This window comes from Telopea speciosissima, chromosome 10 (assembly GCF_018873765.1).
Source record: "Telopea speciosissima isolate NSW1024214 ecotype Mountain lineage chromosome 10, Tspe_v1, whole genome shotgun sequence".
Classification (NCBI taxonomy): domain Eukaryota; kingdom Viridiplantae; phylum Streptophyta; class Magnoliopsida; order Proteales; family Proteaceae; genus Telopea; species Telopea speciosissima.
In genome coordinates, this window is record NC_057925.1 from 53,480,912 (window position 1) to 53,498,483 (window position 17,572).

Sequence of the window (17,572 nt, forward strand, 5' to 3'; positions counted from 1 at the left end):
ACCTCTTCGTTGCTTTTTTCCTTTTTTTTTAATTTTTTCTTTGGGCTTATCTTATCTATAAAACTTGTCTTATATTTGGGATTTTCTTATCGATACACATCAAAATAGGGGTTTTATATGGTTTCGGTGTAAACAGTTCAGTTGGTGCAAGTTTGCTGAACCGTTTAATAAACAGTTTTACATGTTAAAACTGAAACCATTTATAAACGGTTTCGATTTTGTAAGGTTTTTTAACTTTCACTATGGCTATGATATTTTGAAAATTGATTTTTATTTTGCTATAGAAATCTAATGCATTGCATCACTTGGTAGTCTTATGATATGAAATTCTTTGTCTTTCCTTGCTTTTGCTCCAATATTTATCTCTAAAATATTAATTGATTTATTTCATCTCATATTAGTAAGTTTCTATGCTCTCTATTGATATTCTTGTTTCTATTCTCTCTGGTGATGTTCTTAATTGAAAATGACCTAGGTCATGTATAATTGTTGGTTCTTCCATTCTTGATTTATCAATAAAAGTTTTTCAACTCTTGCTCTTTATATTTTCAAATAATTTTTGTTCTATATATATTCACTAACAGGTTCAACTACGTCTTAGTTGATGTTGAGGTTCAACTACATCTGATGTGATATTGAGACTCCAATATTGGTCTAAGTCTTCCTGGAATACATAAAGTGAAAATGGTTGGTACTCGGATGCTAGAGTTTCCACAATACTTTTGCAAATGGGCTTGAATCAATTCAAAACGTGGTAAAACAGATAAGATTTGTATTGGATCTACATGAGCTAAGCCACCAAATTGCAAATAGAAGAAAGAAAATTTGCAAACATGAATGTTTTTGAACAAGAAAAAAATGAAATGAATATCTGGATATTCTTTTCGCAGTCTTCTACAACCATTTTCCTACATGAGTTTTCTGCTTCTTCACACCTAATTTTGTTATTAGCTTTATCTATTTACTGGGCTTGCAAAAGAAGATCAATGCCTACCCTTGAAAATTCAACAATATTGAAGAATGCATACCTTTTTTATTACTGGTCAGCCATTATTTCTTGCATGGGTCTATCTTTCTGTGATCTTTTCCTATGTGTGTTAAACTACCTCTCTGGTTATAGACATGGCATGTCTAATCTAAAGCGTGTTATTCAATTGGATTTCTCATTCAGAACACTCACTTGGTTTGTGATCTCTGCCTACTTGCATATCCAGTTTTCTCATTCAAGTGATCGCAAGTTTCCCATTCTTCTAAGGATTTGGTGGGTCTTTTACTTCCTAATGTCTTGTTCCTATCTTATTGTACATCTCTGCTTTTATTGGAAACATTCTTCCATGCTATTCCTGTTATGGGTCTCTGATGTTGTATCCATTGTTGGTGGTTTGTTCTCTTGTTATATTGGATTGTTTGGCATGGGGCGCAAAGATGAAGATATCCATCTTTTGGAAACTCTTTTGAAAACTAGTTCCAATCAAAACAATGTTGATGATAGACACGAATCAAGTTCCAATGGAGAGAATGAAACTCCTTATGCAAATGCTAATCTTCTTAGTATTTTTACTTTCTCTTGGATGGGTTCTTTGCTTACAATTGGGAATAAAAAAACACTAGACCTTCAAGATGTTCCTCAGCTTTCCAATTGTGATAGTGCCAATGCAGTCTTTGCTTATTTTATAAATAAACTTGAATCAGATGGTAATGGCAGTGGAAATGTTGGTCAAATAAGTGCACTCAAGCTGGGGAAGGCTTTGATTCTCTCAATGTGGAAAGAAATTGTATGGACAACTCTATTTACCCTTGCATACTCATTAGCTTCTAATGTTGGACCATACTTTATTGATGTCTTTGTTCAATATCTGAATAGCCCTCATCAACTTAGATATAAAGGCTATGTGCTAGTGTTTATTTTCTTTCTTTCAAAGCTCATAAGTTGCCTCTCAGATAGGCACTTGTCCTTTCTATCACGAAAGATGGCAATTAGAGTCCGTGTTGCCTTATTTGCAATAATATATAAGAAGGGTCTCAGGCTTTCAAGTCAATCAAAGCAAAGCCACACTAGTGGGGAGAATATTAATTTGTTGACTGTTGATGTTGAGAGGACTGGACTTTTCAGTTGGTACTTGCACGATTTTTGGAGGTTGCCTCTTCAAGTTGTTCTATCATTATTGATCTTGTACAGGAATCTTGGGCTTGCTTCACTTGTAGCTTTTGTTACCACAATGATTTTTATGTTAGCAAATGTTCCACTAGGAAAGCTACAAGAGAGATTTTAAGAAGAATTGATGGATTCAAAGGATCGAAGGATGAAGGTGACATCTGAGGCTTTGAGGAATATGAGGATTCTGAAGCTCCAAGGTTGGGAGATGAAGTTCTTGGCTAAGATAATTGAGCTTAGGAACTTTGAAACAAAATGGTTAAAAAAATTACTTTATACGTCAGTTATGACTGCCTTTTTTTACTTGTCAGCTCCTATGTTTGTATCCATGGTTACTTTTGGATTTTGTATCCTTATGAGAATTCCACTAGATTCTGGGAAGATTCTATCTGCACTTGCAACCTTTGAGATACTACAAGGGCCCATCTATATTCTTCCAGACTCAATCTCCATGGCAGTTCAAACTAAAGTTTCCCTCAACAGGATAGCCTCATTTCTCTGTCTCGATGATCTTCATCCGAATATAGTACATAAGCTTCCAAGAAATAGTGACAAAGTTGCAGTTGAGATAATCAATGGAAATTTTTCTTGGGACCTTCATTCTCCTAATCTCACATTAAAAGATCTTAATTTTCGCGTGTACCATGGTATGAGAGTAGCTATTTGTGGTTCTATTGGGTCAGGCAAGTCAAGCTTACTTTCATGCATATTGGGGGAAGTACTTAAGGTATCTGGAACCATTAGGTTAAATGGGACGAAGGCCTATGTTTCACAATCACCTTGGATACAAAGTGGCAAGATAGTAGATAATATATTATTTGGTAAGGAGATGGATAGTGAAAGGTACGAGATGATCCTTGAAGCATGTTCATTGAAAAAGGACCTAGACTTGTGTCCCTTTGGAGACCAAACTATCATAGGGGAGAGGGGGATCAACCTGAGTGGCGGGCAAAAGCAAAGAATTCAGATTGCCCGTGCTTTATACCATGATGCTGATATTTATCTACTTGATGATCCTTTTAGTGCCGTGGATGCTCAGACATGAACTCATCTTTTTAAGGTAACTACTCTTTATCCTCTACTTCCAAAACTTTCTTTGATGAAATTATCTTGAAGCTATACATATCATAGCTTACATCACAATTTTGTTCACTAGAAACTGAGTTTGATCTCAAAAGTGATCTAAGAAAAATGAAATCAAGGTCATTAAACAAACAAGACGTACATTTACATGATATTTGAGAATGCATATTCTTGCATGAAACCTATGGTTTGATGTTATTCATCGATAACAAAAATAAATTATATTGATAGATTTATTATTTGTCTTTTTTAAGTAACTATAAATTCTTTTTGAGTTCCTAAATGTGAAAACTTGAATTTTTGGTGACAGGAGTGCTTGTTGGGATTATTGGGTTCAAAAGTAGTAATATATGTTACCCACCAAATAGAGTTTTTACCTTCTGCTGATCTTATCTTGGTGAGAACATGCCATCTTTCTTTCTAGTTTCAAGTCCATAAACCTAGTTTGAGAATGATTATTTTTATCTTCTCTTGTTTGGTAGGTTATGAGAGATGGAAGGATCGCTCAAGCAGGAAAGTACGACGAAATTCTTAGTTTAGGAACTGACTTTATGGACTTAGTGGGTGCACATAAGAAAGCTTTGGAAGACTTTAATTCTGATAAATGTGGGGCTACTTTGGATAATTTAGATAATAATGATGAAGATGATAATATATTATGTGGTGAAAAGTTTATTCAAAAGGATGAGGAAAGAGAACCTGAAAATAACATAATAGAAAAATCAATTGGGCTAGAAGGACAACTTGTCCAAGAAGAAAAGAGAGAAAATGGTGGAGTTAGTCTTTCAATTTATTGGAAGTATCTTACCACTACATATAGAGGGGCTTTTGTACCATTGATATTGCTGGTACAAATTTTTTTTCAGTTTTTACGAATTGTCAGTAGTTATTGGATGGTATTGGCTACTCCCATTTCAGAGGATGTGAGACCTCATATTAAAGGACCCATTCTAATCTTTGTTTATGCTGGTTTGACCCTTGGAAGCTCTCTTTGTGTACTTATAAGGTCCATTCTCATTGTAACTGCTGGATACAAAACAGCCACTCTACTCTTCAACAAAATGCATTGGTGCTTTTTTCGTGCTCCCATATCATTTTTTGATTCTACTCCAAGTGGAAGGATTCTAAATCGGGTCAGTATATATGTTTATCTACTCTTGGGATCCAAACACTCTTATTGTTTGATCACCGAAAAAATCTATATAATTTTAGATTTTAAAATCTATATTTATATACAGGCATCCATAGATCAAAGCGCAGTTGATACGGCTATTCCACATCAATTTGAAGAATTCCTTATCTCAATTATAGGATTCATAGGAACTATTGCAGTAATGTCACAGGTTGCATGGAAAATACTAATTGTTTTTATTCCGATGACTGTGGCATGCATTTGGTACCAGGTATATTCTATATCCACCTCCACTTATCATGATTAAAATTTCAAATCAAACTCAATCATATTTCCCCATAGTTAAATGTCCATAATACAATTTATTTTAAGCTTTATTTGATCAGAGAACTTTGAATTTTCTTGTTCACACAAAAATTTAATTAGTAATGAATGAATATTACTTAGGTGTGAAAGTAGTGATTTAAACCTTAATATTTTTCTTATATTTATAAACAATATAAGCACGAAGTCCATTTTTTTCAATCACACTTTTTCATATATATGAATGCAAAGTTATAGCCTTTTGCTTACCAAATTTTTTTGAGAAAGAACAACCGCACAAGACCAATATTATCAAAGTTCAAAGTGAATCTAAAGTGACATGGTTGTACTTTGATATGCATAAAGTATTTTAGATATGCATGGATAAAAATTTAATATGGCCTATTAGGTCTATTGGTAGCTCTGTTAGCTGGAGCTGATACTAAAAATATGTTAATAATTAATAGAAGATTGTGAATAATAAATTAACAAATAATTTCTCATTTTTGTATTAGCTAAATAATAAATCAGCTAATAATTGTGAAAGTAAATTAGTAGATAAGTTTAAAATGATAAATTAGGAAGAAATTTTAAATTGTTAAATGGTAAATTAATAAATAATTCTCAATAACTAAATATTAAGGATTAAAAGAAAATATCCATTCTAAGGCCTGCCTAAAAGTCGTCTTAATGGTCCAACAATTTCAGATCCTGTGGTGGGTTGCTTAGCCAAACCGATCATAGGATAGTTGGTTCACTGTTTGGATTAGTCATGTGTCAAGTTTTGGATCCAATCTCCATTGTATAACCCACCATATTAAGACTTATACCCTTATATTTTCAATGATTGAACTGAAGTGGCTGAAAGTTGCAAAATTTGAATTCTCAACCAATCAAGACTCAAATTTAGTAGAGAGACAGGTGGTGATTTGGAAAACCCACATCCACAAGACTTTAGCCCTAATGACCTGCTACGTGGCTGATAATTGGGCAATCACGGAAGCTTATCTAGGTGGACACTTAAGAAGTGGTACGTATTATTAATACAAGGGCGAATCACGCATTGTTATAGAGAGGGTAATGCCACGTTGCAGATGCCCTCGTCAATCGTGCAAGAAATTCCAAAACTTCGAGAACCGGAACGGATCCCCTAATCTCATTGCTCATACTATTACGTGAGAAGCTTTGGGCAGCCGTACTACCGCCTCTCCAAACTCCAAGCAGCTGATGCCGCTACGATCTTGATTGTACTTGTAATTGGTTGTTTGTGCTCTCAAGCCACAACAACAAATGTTCAATTTTTTTATTTTTGTAATTTTCATCTTACTTTCAATATATACTTGCCACAAAAAAAAAGCATTATTAATTAGTTGATAATTTCCAATGGAAAATTCTTGTTCTTCTTTCCTTTCCATCTTTCTTTTAAACTTCCCTTATTTTCTGTCTTTCCTTCACATCCCTCTTTCTTTCCTAAGAGTGGCTTGTGGAATACGCTTAATGTTAAGTTTGCAAAAACATTGCACTTAGCCTAAGTACCCAGGTCGTACTACACTACAGTTTTATGCTAAACTGGAAATTCATGTGCTTTTGACGATTGTAAATAAGGCCATACTGTCTAGTCCATCATTAGAAAATTTAGATTTAGTGAAAAATTGAATATAGATATATGCAATTATTAATTGAATTTGAAATTTAATCATACATTAAAGTTCCCTAAGAAAAAAAGAACTGGATACCATAAAAATTTTGGGTATAATTATGTTCATATTCAATTAACTTTTATTACAGAATTTGAGGATAAAAATTTCAAGATATAGTCCACATAAAATATAATTATATATAGGAGAAAGGTCCGTTGTGGGGGAGCATGGCCCTTGCCAGCACGGAGGTCAATGAGAAGGGGCGTAGAGGCATCTTGGTGGGCAGAATTTTCGGCTTTCATAGGAGGTGTGGCGGTTTTTGCCCCCACTATGTCTAGGTGTGGGCAGTACACTCCCCCACAGAGCACTTCTCTCTCTCTCTCTCTCACTCTCTCTCTCTCACACACACACACACACACACTCACACTAACCTTTACTCAGTTCACATCAAGAAATCTCTCCAAAAAAAAAAAAAGGGCTACATCCTTTACTCACTAACCATACAGTCATTATATATATATTTTACATTATTCCTAATTTTCCTTTTTGTATGAACATTGACTTGTAGCAATACTACACATCCACATCACGAGAACTTTCACGGCTAGCCAGAGTGTGTCAGGCTCCAATTATACAACATTTTGCTGAATCTAGTTTAGGCTCAACCACTATCAGGTGTTTCGATCAAGAAGAGAGGTTTATGGACACAAACCTCAAGTTGGTAGATGGGTATTCTCGGCCCAAATTTCATCTCTCTGGTGCAATGGAGTGGTTATTCTTTCGCATGGATATGTTGACATCTATCTCATATGTAATCTCTTTGGTTTTCTGGATTTCAATACCAAGGGGAGTACTCAATCCAGGTAAATGGTTGAACTTGAGATCATATAAAATCATCTTTTAGGGAAACCATGATTGATGGCTAACATGAAAGCATGATTTTGAATTAATTTGGTTTTCTTTGTTCTCTTGAAGGTGTTGTGGGTTTAGCAGTCACATATGGGCTTCAATTTAGTCTACATGGGGTCGTATGGGATCTTAGCATACTTGAGAATAAAATCATATCCGTTGAGAGAATTTTGCAATACACTTGCATCCCTAGTGAACCCCCTCTATTGGTAGAACAAAATAGGCCAGATTGTGAATGGCCATCACAAGGAAAAGTTGATATTGTTGACCTAAAGGTAATCCTCCATCTAGATTCCTTAAGCCTTTATCTCCTAATTTCCTCATTTTATGGAATGGACCCTCTAAAGCCTAATATTGCTACACATGCCTTCATGCTCTTATGGGATTCTTCTTAGATTCGTGATTTGATTAATTAATATGTATGTAGGTCCGATATGCCCCACATCTTCCTCTTGTCTTGCGAGGTCTCACGTGCATTTTTCCTGGAGGAATGAAGATTGGCATCGTTGGACGAACAGGAAGTGGTAAATCAACTCTTGTACAGGCTCTCTTTCGCATGCTTGAACCTACATCCGGTCAAATTTGGATAGATGGTATCGACATCTCCAAGATTGGTCTTCATGATTTACGATCACAATTGAGCATAATCCCACAAGATCCAACAATGTTTGAGGGGACTCTAAGAAGCAATATTGATCCACTTGAAGAGTACAGTGATGAACAACTATGGGAGGTGTGATTTTTTTATTTGATGGATAATTTTTAATCAATGGCAAACATAGGATGGACATATCTTCTTCCCTATTTCCCATTTTCACTTGGCACCCACTTGCTTGTTCATTTCATTTTTTGCATAGTTCAAATTTAATGAGCAATTCTATGTCATCTTTTGAATAATTAAGCAATGTGGTAATTTGGCATGGTCTTTTTGTTGTCTTAGGCTTTAGACAAGTGCCATCTTGGTGATGAACTCAGAAAGAAGGAAAAGAAGCTTGATTTTCCAGGTTAGTTTCGTATCTTATTCACTCTATACCATAGTTTCTCAACCTTCAATTTATCCATGCACAAGTGCACAATCCTTCCAAAATTCTTAGTGTATTATATATCTAACCTCTTGTGCACAAAGCAACCTCCCAACCCCTTTTTTGACAAGGAAGAAAAGTTAATGAAAATAAGATCATGAACAGATAACCCATTATCATATGGTGGCTGTCACAGTGGCTGAGAACGGTGAGAATTGGAGTGTGGGTCAGAGGCAGCTAGTCTGTCTAGGGCGGGTATTACTCAAGAGGAGCAAAGTGTTAGTACTCGATGAAGCTACTGCATCAGTGGCTACTGCAACTGACAATCTAATCCAACAAACACTTAAGCAACACTTTTCAGGGTCTACTATCATCACAATTGCACATAGGATAACATCAATTGTTGATATCGATATGGTCCTCCTGCTCGATAATGGTTAATAGCTAGTAATTACCAAAAAAAAAAAAAGTAATTAGTACAAGACAATCAAATGGGCTCAATTGAGTTTTGATAATATGCTTTCTTATCCTTTTCTTATGCTTTTCTAATCAAATTGACATTTTTTTTCTCTTATGTAGGTCTTATACTGGAATATGATTCTCCTGCTAAATTGCTAGAAATCAAGTCTTCGTCATTTGCAAAGCTTGTTAGGGAGTATACTCAAAGATGTAGTTCCTAATTTTTGAAAACTAAATAAATGAGTTTTGAATGTTCAAACATAAGCAGATTGCATTAAACTGAGGTGCATACGAGTATGCCAAAATTTTGTTGGGAGATCTAGGTAGCCTATAATCATTTGAGTTGACATTGGCATTCAGTGGAAGTATTGAGGTAGAAAAAAAGACGAGGTGGGAAAAAAACAATTTTATTCTTCATGCATATCTATAAATCTTGGGAGAAGTTTTAGTAGTCCAATGGTATCTTTAGCTATCACAAATATCTACTATGTCGTACATTAGATAGAATCGAACTTTAGTGGACAAGTAGAGCTCAAGTTATCCTTCTCACATGTCAAGTTGAGATTTGAGAGAAGTGACAAAATAAAGCTTGAAAACATGCACTTTCTTACAAAAGAAATGGGCAATTGAAAATGCAAGAGAATATGACTATACAAGGGAGGGTATATGTTTGAATATGAGTTTAAAATTTGATATGTGGCCAACATTAGACCATTTTCTAAGTTTTCCTATGGTCGAAATTTCTACCAAGCCCATCCATGGCATTTTACTCCAACCACTAAATTTGCCACATGGAGGGAGCATTTTACTCCCTCCATGTGGAAAAGTCTTGATGAAATCTACAGTAAAAAATAGTTCGAAAGATATTGAGACAACAAATTGGTCTATTGGCAATCTTTTCCAGTACTGGTGAGTTCTTGTTCAACTTCTTGGGACTTGGTGGGAAATTTATCCTCTGAGTGCATGTACTGCCCAATGCACCACACTTAAGAATATCCAACCATCCACCCAACACTTAAGAGGATGAAAAGATGCTCCTGCCCATATGTTTATGGTTGGATTCTTAAGTGTGCACCGCACTTGAGAGGATGAAAATCCGACTCAGTGAATGTAGCAAAAGGTTATCGTTTCGATTTTGTTCTTGTAATCAGGCAGGGTATGCCCTCCTTTCCTCTTTGTAATTACTTTTACTTTTAATACAAATTGACCTTCAACGGAAAAAGAGTAACGTTGCTAATACTTTTTATTTTTCCGTTTATGGTGATCAACAACATGAACGTTTTTTTAGTCTCTATTTATATCAAAATGCCGATCATACAAGGAAGCTAGCTCTTAAGCTGGACGAGCCAGGTGCCTAACACCTTCCCCGGGCTGTACCTTGACGCATACCCATTCTATGGTTTGTTCAATCCACGTTGAAGTCATATATGGATTTATACTTATCGGGTCTTAGACCCTAATATAGGTGGTGACTCATTTCCTTTATGTCCAATTCCCTTCAGAGATGGTGTGGTGGATGGCCTTTTCTTTGAGGAGAGTTTATTCCAAAGGCAGCAGTTCTCATAGATACTATCCAAGGTCCCTTGTTCATATATCCAATTTTAGCTAAAATGGAGGCCAATTGGCAAAATAAATCTTTGAAAATTCAATGACCTTCTTTTTTTTTTTTTTTAAGAAATGGAGTGCTAAAAAAACAGTTAATATGCCAATACATGGGAGAAATTGAGACTAAAATTTGACATGTGGCCAATCTTTTTTTCTTTTTTTTTGGTAGAAGTGGCCAACCTTAGACCATTTCTAATTATCTATACAGCCAAAATTGCCACATCACCTTTCCATGTGGCAAAACTTTGTGCCAATCTATTGATACCCTCTAGAACCTACTTGTCCAAAAAAAAAAAAAATTTGCCATAAATCTTCTAAATCTATTGCTACATTAGATCTATCTTATCAACTTAGATATATCTTATCAACTGCTGAAATTTCTTCGAATAATAGCTAAGTTATCTTTTCTATACCTAAATTGTTCTTACCAAATCTTGCAATAAATTTTCAAGTTTCCCCTCCTTTCAAAGTTTTCCTTCCATGGTCATGCATTCTTATTTGAAAGTCTCAAAATTAGTTCCCAAAACGGCAATTTAAATTATTCCTATAGAATCACATGGGAGGTTTTTCTGACCTAAAAAACGTATGGCTTCGATTCTTCAAAAAATAAAAGATATCTTCTTAACAAAATAAAACTTCATGACATCAACTTTCTAATGGATGGATGTTTTTTTGTTTCAAAAAATTTCTATTCCAATTTTTGTTGAGGAATGTAAGAGGAATTAAGTAATCTACAACCTTCTAGAAGGGGAAGGTTTTGGTCCCTTTCGTTGAGTCGTCTTTTCTTGTTTACGCCTGCAACAACCTTTTTGGGTGGCAAAACATTCCGGATTGTGTATGTTACCCTATTGTTTTTTGTGAATGTAATTATAAAATTTAAAATTATATTTAATAATTTGGTTGTTATCTATATCTCCCTTGGCAATTTTTTTGGACAATAATTGGGTACGTAGGGGCTCTAAGAGGTGGGCAACACCAAGGGTTGGGTTCTTTATACAATTTATGGTCATCTAATACCATTAATGATTGAGTTTTAATTTTTAAAGGCTTTTCATAGACTATGATGGTTAACCTAGCCATATAAGAAAGAAAATAAGAAAACTAGGTTTATGAGATGACTTAGACCTAATGGGTAACTTTGGTATTTGAAAATTTGGGACTAAGGTCTGATTTGGTATGATTTCTATTTCAATTTCGCGGGGTGATTCTATCAGAAATTTGTTTGGTTTGATTTTTGCATCTTATTTTAATGAAATAGAAATTTTGAATTAGCTAAGGATCTGTTTTAGAATTTCTATTTCATTTGATTTCACTCTTGCTCTGTAATGAACATATGGTTAATTTGATGGGCAAAGTAATAATTTCATGTTAAAAATAAAACACCACCCTTCTTCTCCTAATGGTCTCACCACCCCACTGCCACCACCACCATCTCCCTTCCCAAAGAAATATATATAATCTATTCTCAGAAATTGAACTACCAAATGATTTTTTATTTATTCTTGAAATATTTCATATGATACAACCAAAACAATTTCAATTTCTTGAACAAAAATCTATTTATTGACTACTTCATGAAATTAATCCGAAATTGAAATAGAAATCATACCAACTTTGACCTAAAGGATAATTATAGAATTTTGCACTTTTTCATAAGGAAAATTGGTAATCACAAAAGAGAATTTTGCCTTTTTTTTTTTTTTTTTTTTAAAGACTATAAATTCAAACACCCACTCTCCATGCAACAAACCCATTCCCAAGAAAACACAGTCCCTACTCATTCCATTCTTTGTTTCAGTTCCATCATGACGCATCTAATTTTGTTGCTTGGACTTTTGAGTATAACATACTTCAGTGTAAGAAAAAGATAACTTTTCCATTAATCCATTAATTTCAATATTATAATTGCTTGTTCCTGTTTTTACTTTCTTATTTGGTTAATTGTTAATTTTTTTCTACATAAAATTGCAGGGTTCTCAAGCAGAAAATGTTTTCTCACAGTATTGGGAACATCATATTGGTCATCCACACCCTCCACATTGGTTATCTGCAAAGGTTTCTCCATTAAGCTTCCATCAGGTGACAATGTTTATGAAACTTATGGAGGAAAATAAATTGACTTCTCACCTTCCTTCATTCTGTAAGCAAGCTAATATTGTTTGTTCTACAAATGCATTGGTGAAAAAAATGGATGACACAACCTTGCCACCAATAGCCCAATTGAATGTTGACAAAGTTAGATATGATGACCTTCCAAATAAAACACTCCCATTGATTGCCAGTCGAGAGGGTTCGCCATTTTTTCGGGAGTCAATAGTTAAAGAGGGAGGTTTCATGTCTATCCCTGATCTAAGGGACCCAATATCATATAAATCGTTTTTACCGCGACCTCTGGCATCAAAAATCCCATTTACTATTGCCCAGATTGAGGAATTGAAGAAGCTTTTTGATGTGGTGGATGAATCAAACATGGATGAGTATATTCAACAAACACTTGATATATGTGAGAAGAGCCCCATTCAGGGTGAGCAGAGCAATTGTGTGACTTCTGCTGAGGATCTCATTGATTTTGTTGTCAAAAATTTAGAACACCATGTACGTGTATGGAGTACTGAAAACGTCGAAGGATCTTTTGAGAATGTTACAATTGGAGCTATGAAACTCATCCATGGAAACCTCTCCTTACCACCAATCTTATGTCATTCTCTTCCATTCCTATTTCAAGTCTATTATTGCCATGTTTTACAGAAAGTTAAAATATATGAAGTTGATATACATGCTCGAAAGAAAGTGAATCATGTGATCATGGCATGCCATTATGATACATCAACTTGGGATCCAAACCATATTGCTTTTAAGCTGTTGGGTTTTGGCCCAGGCCTAATTGAAGTTTGTCATTGGATAAACAAAAATGGAGTGGTTTGGACAAAGTATCTAAATTGAGCAGCATTTGAAGATTTGATTACTTTACTCTTTTTTGTGTTACATGTTATTTGGTTATGCTATTTGAAGGATAAATCATGAGCTATTTTAGCTTGCTTATGATGTCAACAAGTTTTAATATAATTTTATTTTTCAATTACTTAGCATAATAGATGACAAACATGAAGTTTTTAGCTAAACATGCTCAGTCCATCAAGAAAATTAAAAGGCCTATGAAATCAATCCTTTGAGATTTTCTTTTTAAAGGGAATGTCTGAATTACACCTCTATAAGTGTATTTAGAACATGACAATATCTTTTAATTGGCCCTTTTTTAATTCTCAAAAGTTTTTTAAATTAAGGGTATAAAAGGATTTTCAAAAATAATTTAAAAGTGACATACCACTATGTTATTATCAAAAGGTGTCATTGACATGCACATTTTTTGAGTATATACTTGAAATGATAACATTTACCCTTGTTGAGAAATTATATATTATACTAAAAAGACAAAAAAGTAAAATTACAAATTATTTGAGACCTTGAGGGGTGTCAATAAGAAAATCTCATCTTTAAATATCTGATTATTTCCCCTCCCACGGACTCGAACTGATGGCAAGGACAACCTGTATACCTGTAGAAAAACTAAACCTAACACAGTACAGAAAAGAATGGAAATCGCAAACAACAATCACACAATGAACACAAGGATTTACGTGGTTCGACAAAATTGCCTACGTCCACGGTGAGATGAGATCTATTTCAATATCAATGGAGAATAGCGTTACAGCCGCTCGTCCTCACACCTTTCTCAGATTACGTTACAGAAAAAGAGTCCTCGCTACATAATTATAGTGAAACCCTATACAGGAATTTTACTGAAATACCCAAATAGTCCTTAAAAAATTTTTGAGGGGACTACCGCCCCTGAACCCCCACATGAACACGCTGATTTGCTGAAGTCCCATTATAACAATAGATTAACGCGCAAATGGATCAACCCACAAACCAAGCGACGTAATACAAGATATCGTACCCCCAACAATATCGTCTATCAACCTATAAGACACAAAAACAGAAGTGAATGTATTATCATTGTGTTTTCCATTTTTTGAATGCAAGCGTAGCTAAAAGTACGATGTCCTTAATTTGTACAACAATAATAGAAAAAGATATTGGTTATTTCCGAAGAGATCCAAAGAGACACGAATAATGACAAGATAGCCCCTGACTGTTACATTGGTAGGGTTGGGCTGGGCTGGGCTGGAAGTAGCCCAGCCCAACTTGACCCAATCTGTTAGCTTTGTTCATCGCCTAGAGCCCAAGCCCGCAACCAAGCTCAGATTTTATCAGACTGATTCTCAGGCCCATGTGGGATGTGGGTTTCTTAGGGTTATGACCTAATGACAACATAGCCCCTGGGTTCGAATTATAGCCAAAAAATAAAATTATGGGATGATGTTCTCTGCACCGCAGCGCATAGGGGAGCAAGATGCGCCCAGACACATGGGGTGGGGCGGGGCCGTCATTTTGCCCACCCCCATGTGTATGGGCACAATCTACGCCCTGGTGCAGAGAACATTTTCCAAAAAATTATATGCATGATTCAGTCCTTTAATAACTCACTAGTTCTTAAATTTAGGGAGAGGATTCCCCACTATGCCAGTATGGGGTGAGGGGAAATCTTCCATGCCATACCAATGACAATGTAGAGAGAATGAAATCATCCATAGAGAACACAAGAGAAAATTCAATAAAAAGAAAAATCATGTGAGATGAAAATAGTACATTGGTGTCATGAGGAATTTTTTTTCTTAAATTTAATACCTCAAATTTAGGGATATCAAATGGTTGGTTTAGTCTGATTTTTGATCAGGCTGAACTAGTTTCAAGTTGAGAATAGGTGAAACTGAAGCTGGCCCGATAAGGGAAGGTTTAGTTTCGATCGTTTTGTTTTTCACCCAATTTGAGTTCGATTTGTTTCGCTTTTCTTCTATCGGACTATTATTGATTTGCTATCAGGTTTGGTCCGGTTTGAATGTCGTGTTCCAAATACATCTATACATATTTATGGAAAAAAAAATATTTTTTATGATTTTGTAGTTGGTATCAGGCTTTTATTTATTTTATAGTCTCGGTCTAGTTTTTAAGTTCAGTGTGCTTTTCAGTCGATTCGATGCGATTTTGTTTTTTGATTTTTTTTTTATTCTCTCAAATGATAAATGGCGAATATAAATATCTTTATAAAAGTCTTATATCTTGGTTTTTCAGATCAACCAACTTCCAGTTAAACTAATCATCATTGAAGAAGTACTTGCATCCATCTTTGATCTACACACAAATAAAGCCAACCAAACTCTGATACCACTTATTAAAAAGAGGTGTGAAAAGATATTTCCACTTGTATGAATTAAAAATGCAGCGCTTTACAAAATTGTATCCTCACAAAAACATATGATGCTCATAAAATCGTATGTAATACAAAATGCAAATATAAATGAAATATAAAAACAAATAAACACACACAAAGCCTATGGAATACCATATTTAACGTGGAAAAGCTTTCAATATGAAGAGAAAAACCACGAGATAACTCTGGGAACAATCCACAATAAATCAAATAAATATTACCATGATTTCACTTCTCAAATTTATGCCCAAAAACTTGAGGTTACAGTAAGATTGAGAAAAAAAAAAAAAAAACAAGTATTTAAAGACTTTACAAGATTTTCTCACACACCAACAAGAAGCTACTCTCTATCTCTTAATGGCCTTTCTAAAGCTTGAAGAAACCAAGTGCATAGTGCAAGGGTAAAATTATAAAAAAATGATTTTTAAGAAAAAATAAGGACAAAACCATCTGATCCGAGTTGATCCATACCTATCCGTATTGATATTTTATCAATTTTCAGGATGACTAATCCCCGATCCAATACCGCACACTTAAACCATGGATCTAAGAAACTCATTGGATTGGACAATGGGTATTAGGAAACAAGAACAAAAAAGAAAAAATGGAAGAAGAAAAGAATAAATGCATCACAATATCACCCAAATAATGCTGCATTTTAAGCTCTACTTTTTAATTGTGGTCTTAGAGCACTCATTGTGAAAAAACAAGATTACCTCACACACCAACAAGATGCTACTCCTCTACCCCTTAATAGCCTTGAGAAAATGTATCTCCAAAGCTTGAAGAAACAAACTGAACACACAAACTGTAGCTTCGGTCAAACAGCTAAACAAGAGTGTAGAAAATAGTACACAAATGGCCTTAAGAATGACTAATCATTAGAGTAAACCGCCCGTATAAATTTTGTACTTCTTCTTTTCCAAGAACTCCAAGAACACCTTCTTCTTAGCTTCTCAACTAAGCTAAATTATTCTTTTTCTCAAAATCTTGTCACTTTCTCTCTCCTTTGAGAAAATCCACTATCTACACTTCCCAAAATGACTTTTTATATGATTACAAAGTCCACTAAACCAAAGTAATGCTTGCCAACTCATATGGCACTTACCTTCATATGAGTTGGACCCAATACGGTCCAACACCCAACATTCACCTGTGTAGAAGGAATTCTTCTTTATCTACGATTGAAGGAAAATTACATTGTATTTTCAACCATTAAATATACATACCAAAATGGAGAGCAAATTAAGATTGAAAGTTAAGATTAGTAAAGTCGGACTTTCCCGTGACCCACCAACTTCTTCACCTGCTTTCATTGAATGTTTAGTTATATAGTATAAAAGCAAAGCTTCCTTTGGCTTGATCAAAGGCCTAATGGAATCCATCACCTCTCTAAATAGTTGTCATAAGATGTTGTGGAGCAAGTAAAAATCCACTATCAAAGCAGATGCAAACATTGGGTAAAGCAAAACTCCACTATCAATTAAACTACCAATACCTTTCCCCAATTCTAACTTCAATCATACTCAATTTCACTTAAATGAAAATTTGACCATCCTTGCTTACCCCTTAATTATTAGTTATGTAAATCATTTACAACAAATCAATTTTTAGGACCTTTTTTCCTCCACATTTCAAAATCTGAAAAAAGATAATATATCTACGCTTAAATAGTGAGGATGAATTGAGCTTCAACTTTGAGAATGTTTTTTCTATGAATATAATATTATGATTGGAGGTGTAGGGTCAAACCACCTCCAATTGTTGATGGTCGTCCAATGCTAGGTCTGGCTTCATAAGGGTGCAAGAATGCAACAAATGATAAAAATAAAAAGAAAAGAAACTTAAAATGACGAAAGGTCCAACATGTTTAGGAATTTAATTATCATAACGACACTTACATTTTCTTATTTTATTGTATGGTTATGTATC

At 34.7% G+C, this 17,572-nt stretch overlaps 1 protein-coding gene and 1 pseudogene across 1 annotated transcript; both read left to right on the top strand.

Annotated features, from left to right (window-relative positions):
- Positions 1-616: 616 nt before the first annotated feature.
- LOC122642823 lies at positions 617-9,092 on the top strand (annotated as a pseudogene).
- Positions 9,093-12,113: 3,021 nt separating this feature from the next.
- LOC122643734 (polygalacturonase non-catalytic subunit AroGP2-like) lies at positions 12,114-13,251 on the top strand. The gene is made up of 2 exons (XM_043837323.1): positions 12,114-12,164; positions 12,280-13,251. The coding sequence occupies exons 1-2, from the start codon at positions 12,114-12,116 to the stop codon at positions 13,249-13,251; spliced, it is 1,023 nt and encodes a 340-aa protein (XP_043693258.1).
- Positions 13,252-17,572: the final 4,321 nt, after the last annotated feature.

Excerpts from the sequence above, each read along its gene's own strand:
- LOC122643734 (XM_043837323.1), top strand. The coding sequence starts at position 12,114 with ATGACGCATCTAATTTTGTTGCTTGGACTTTTGAGTATAACATACTTC. Across the intron at positions 12,165-12,279 it reads TGAGTATAACATACTTCAGT|GGTTCTCAAGCAGAAAATGT; the intron begins GTAAGAAAAAGA and ends ATAAAATTGCAG.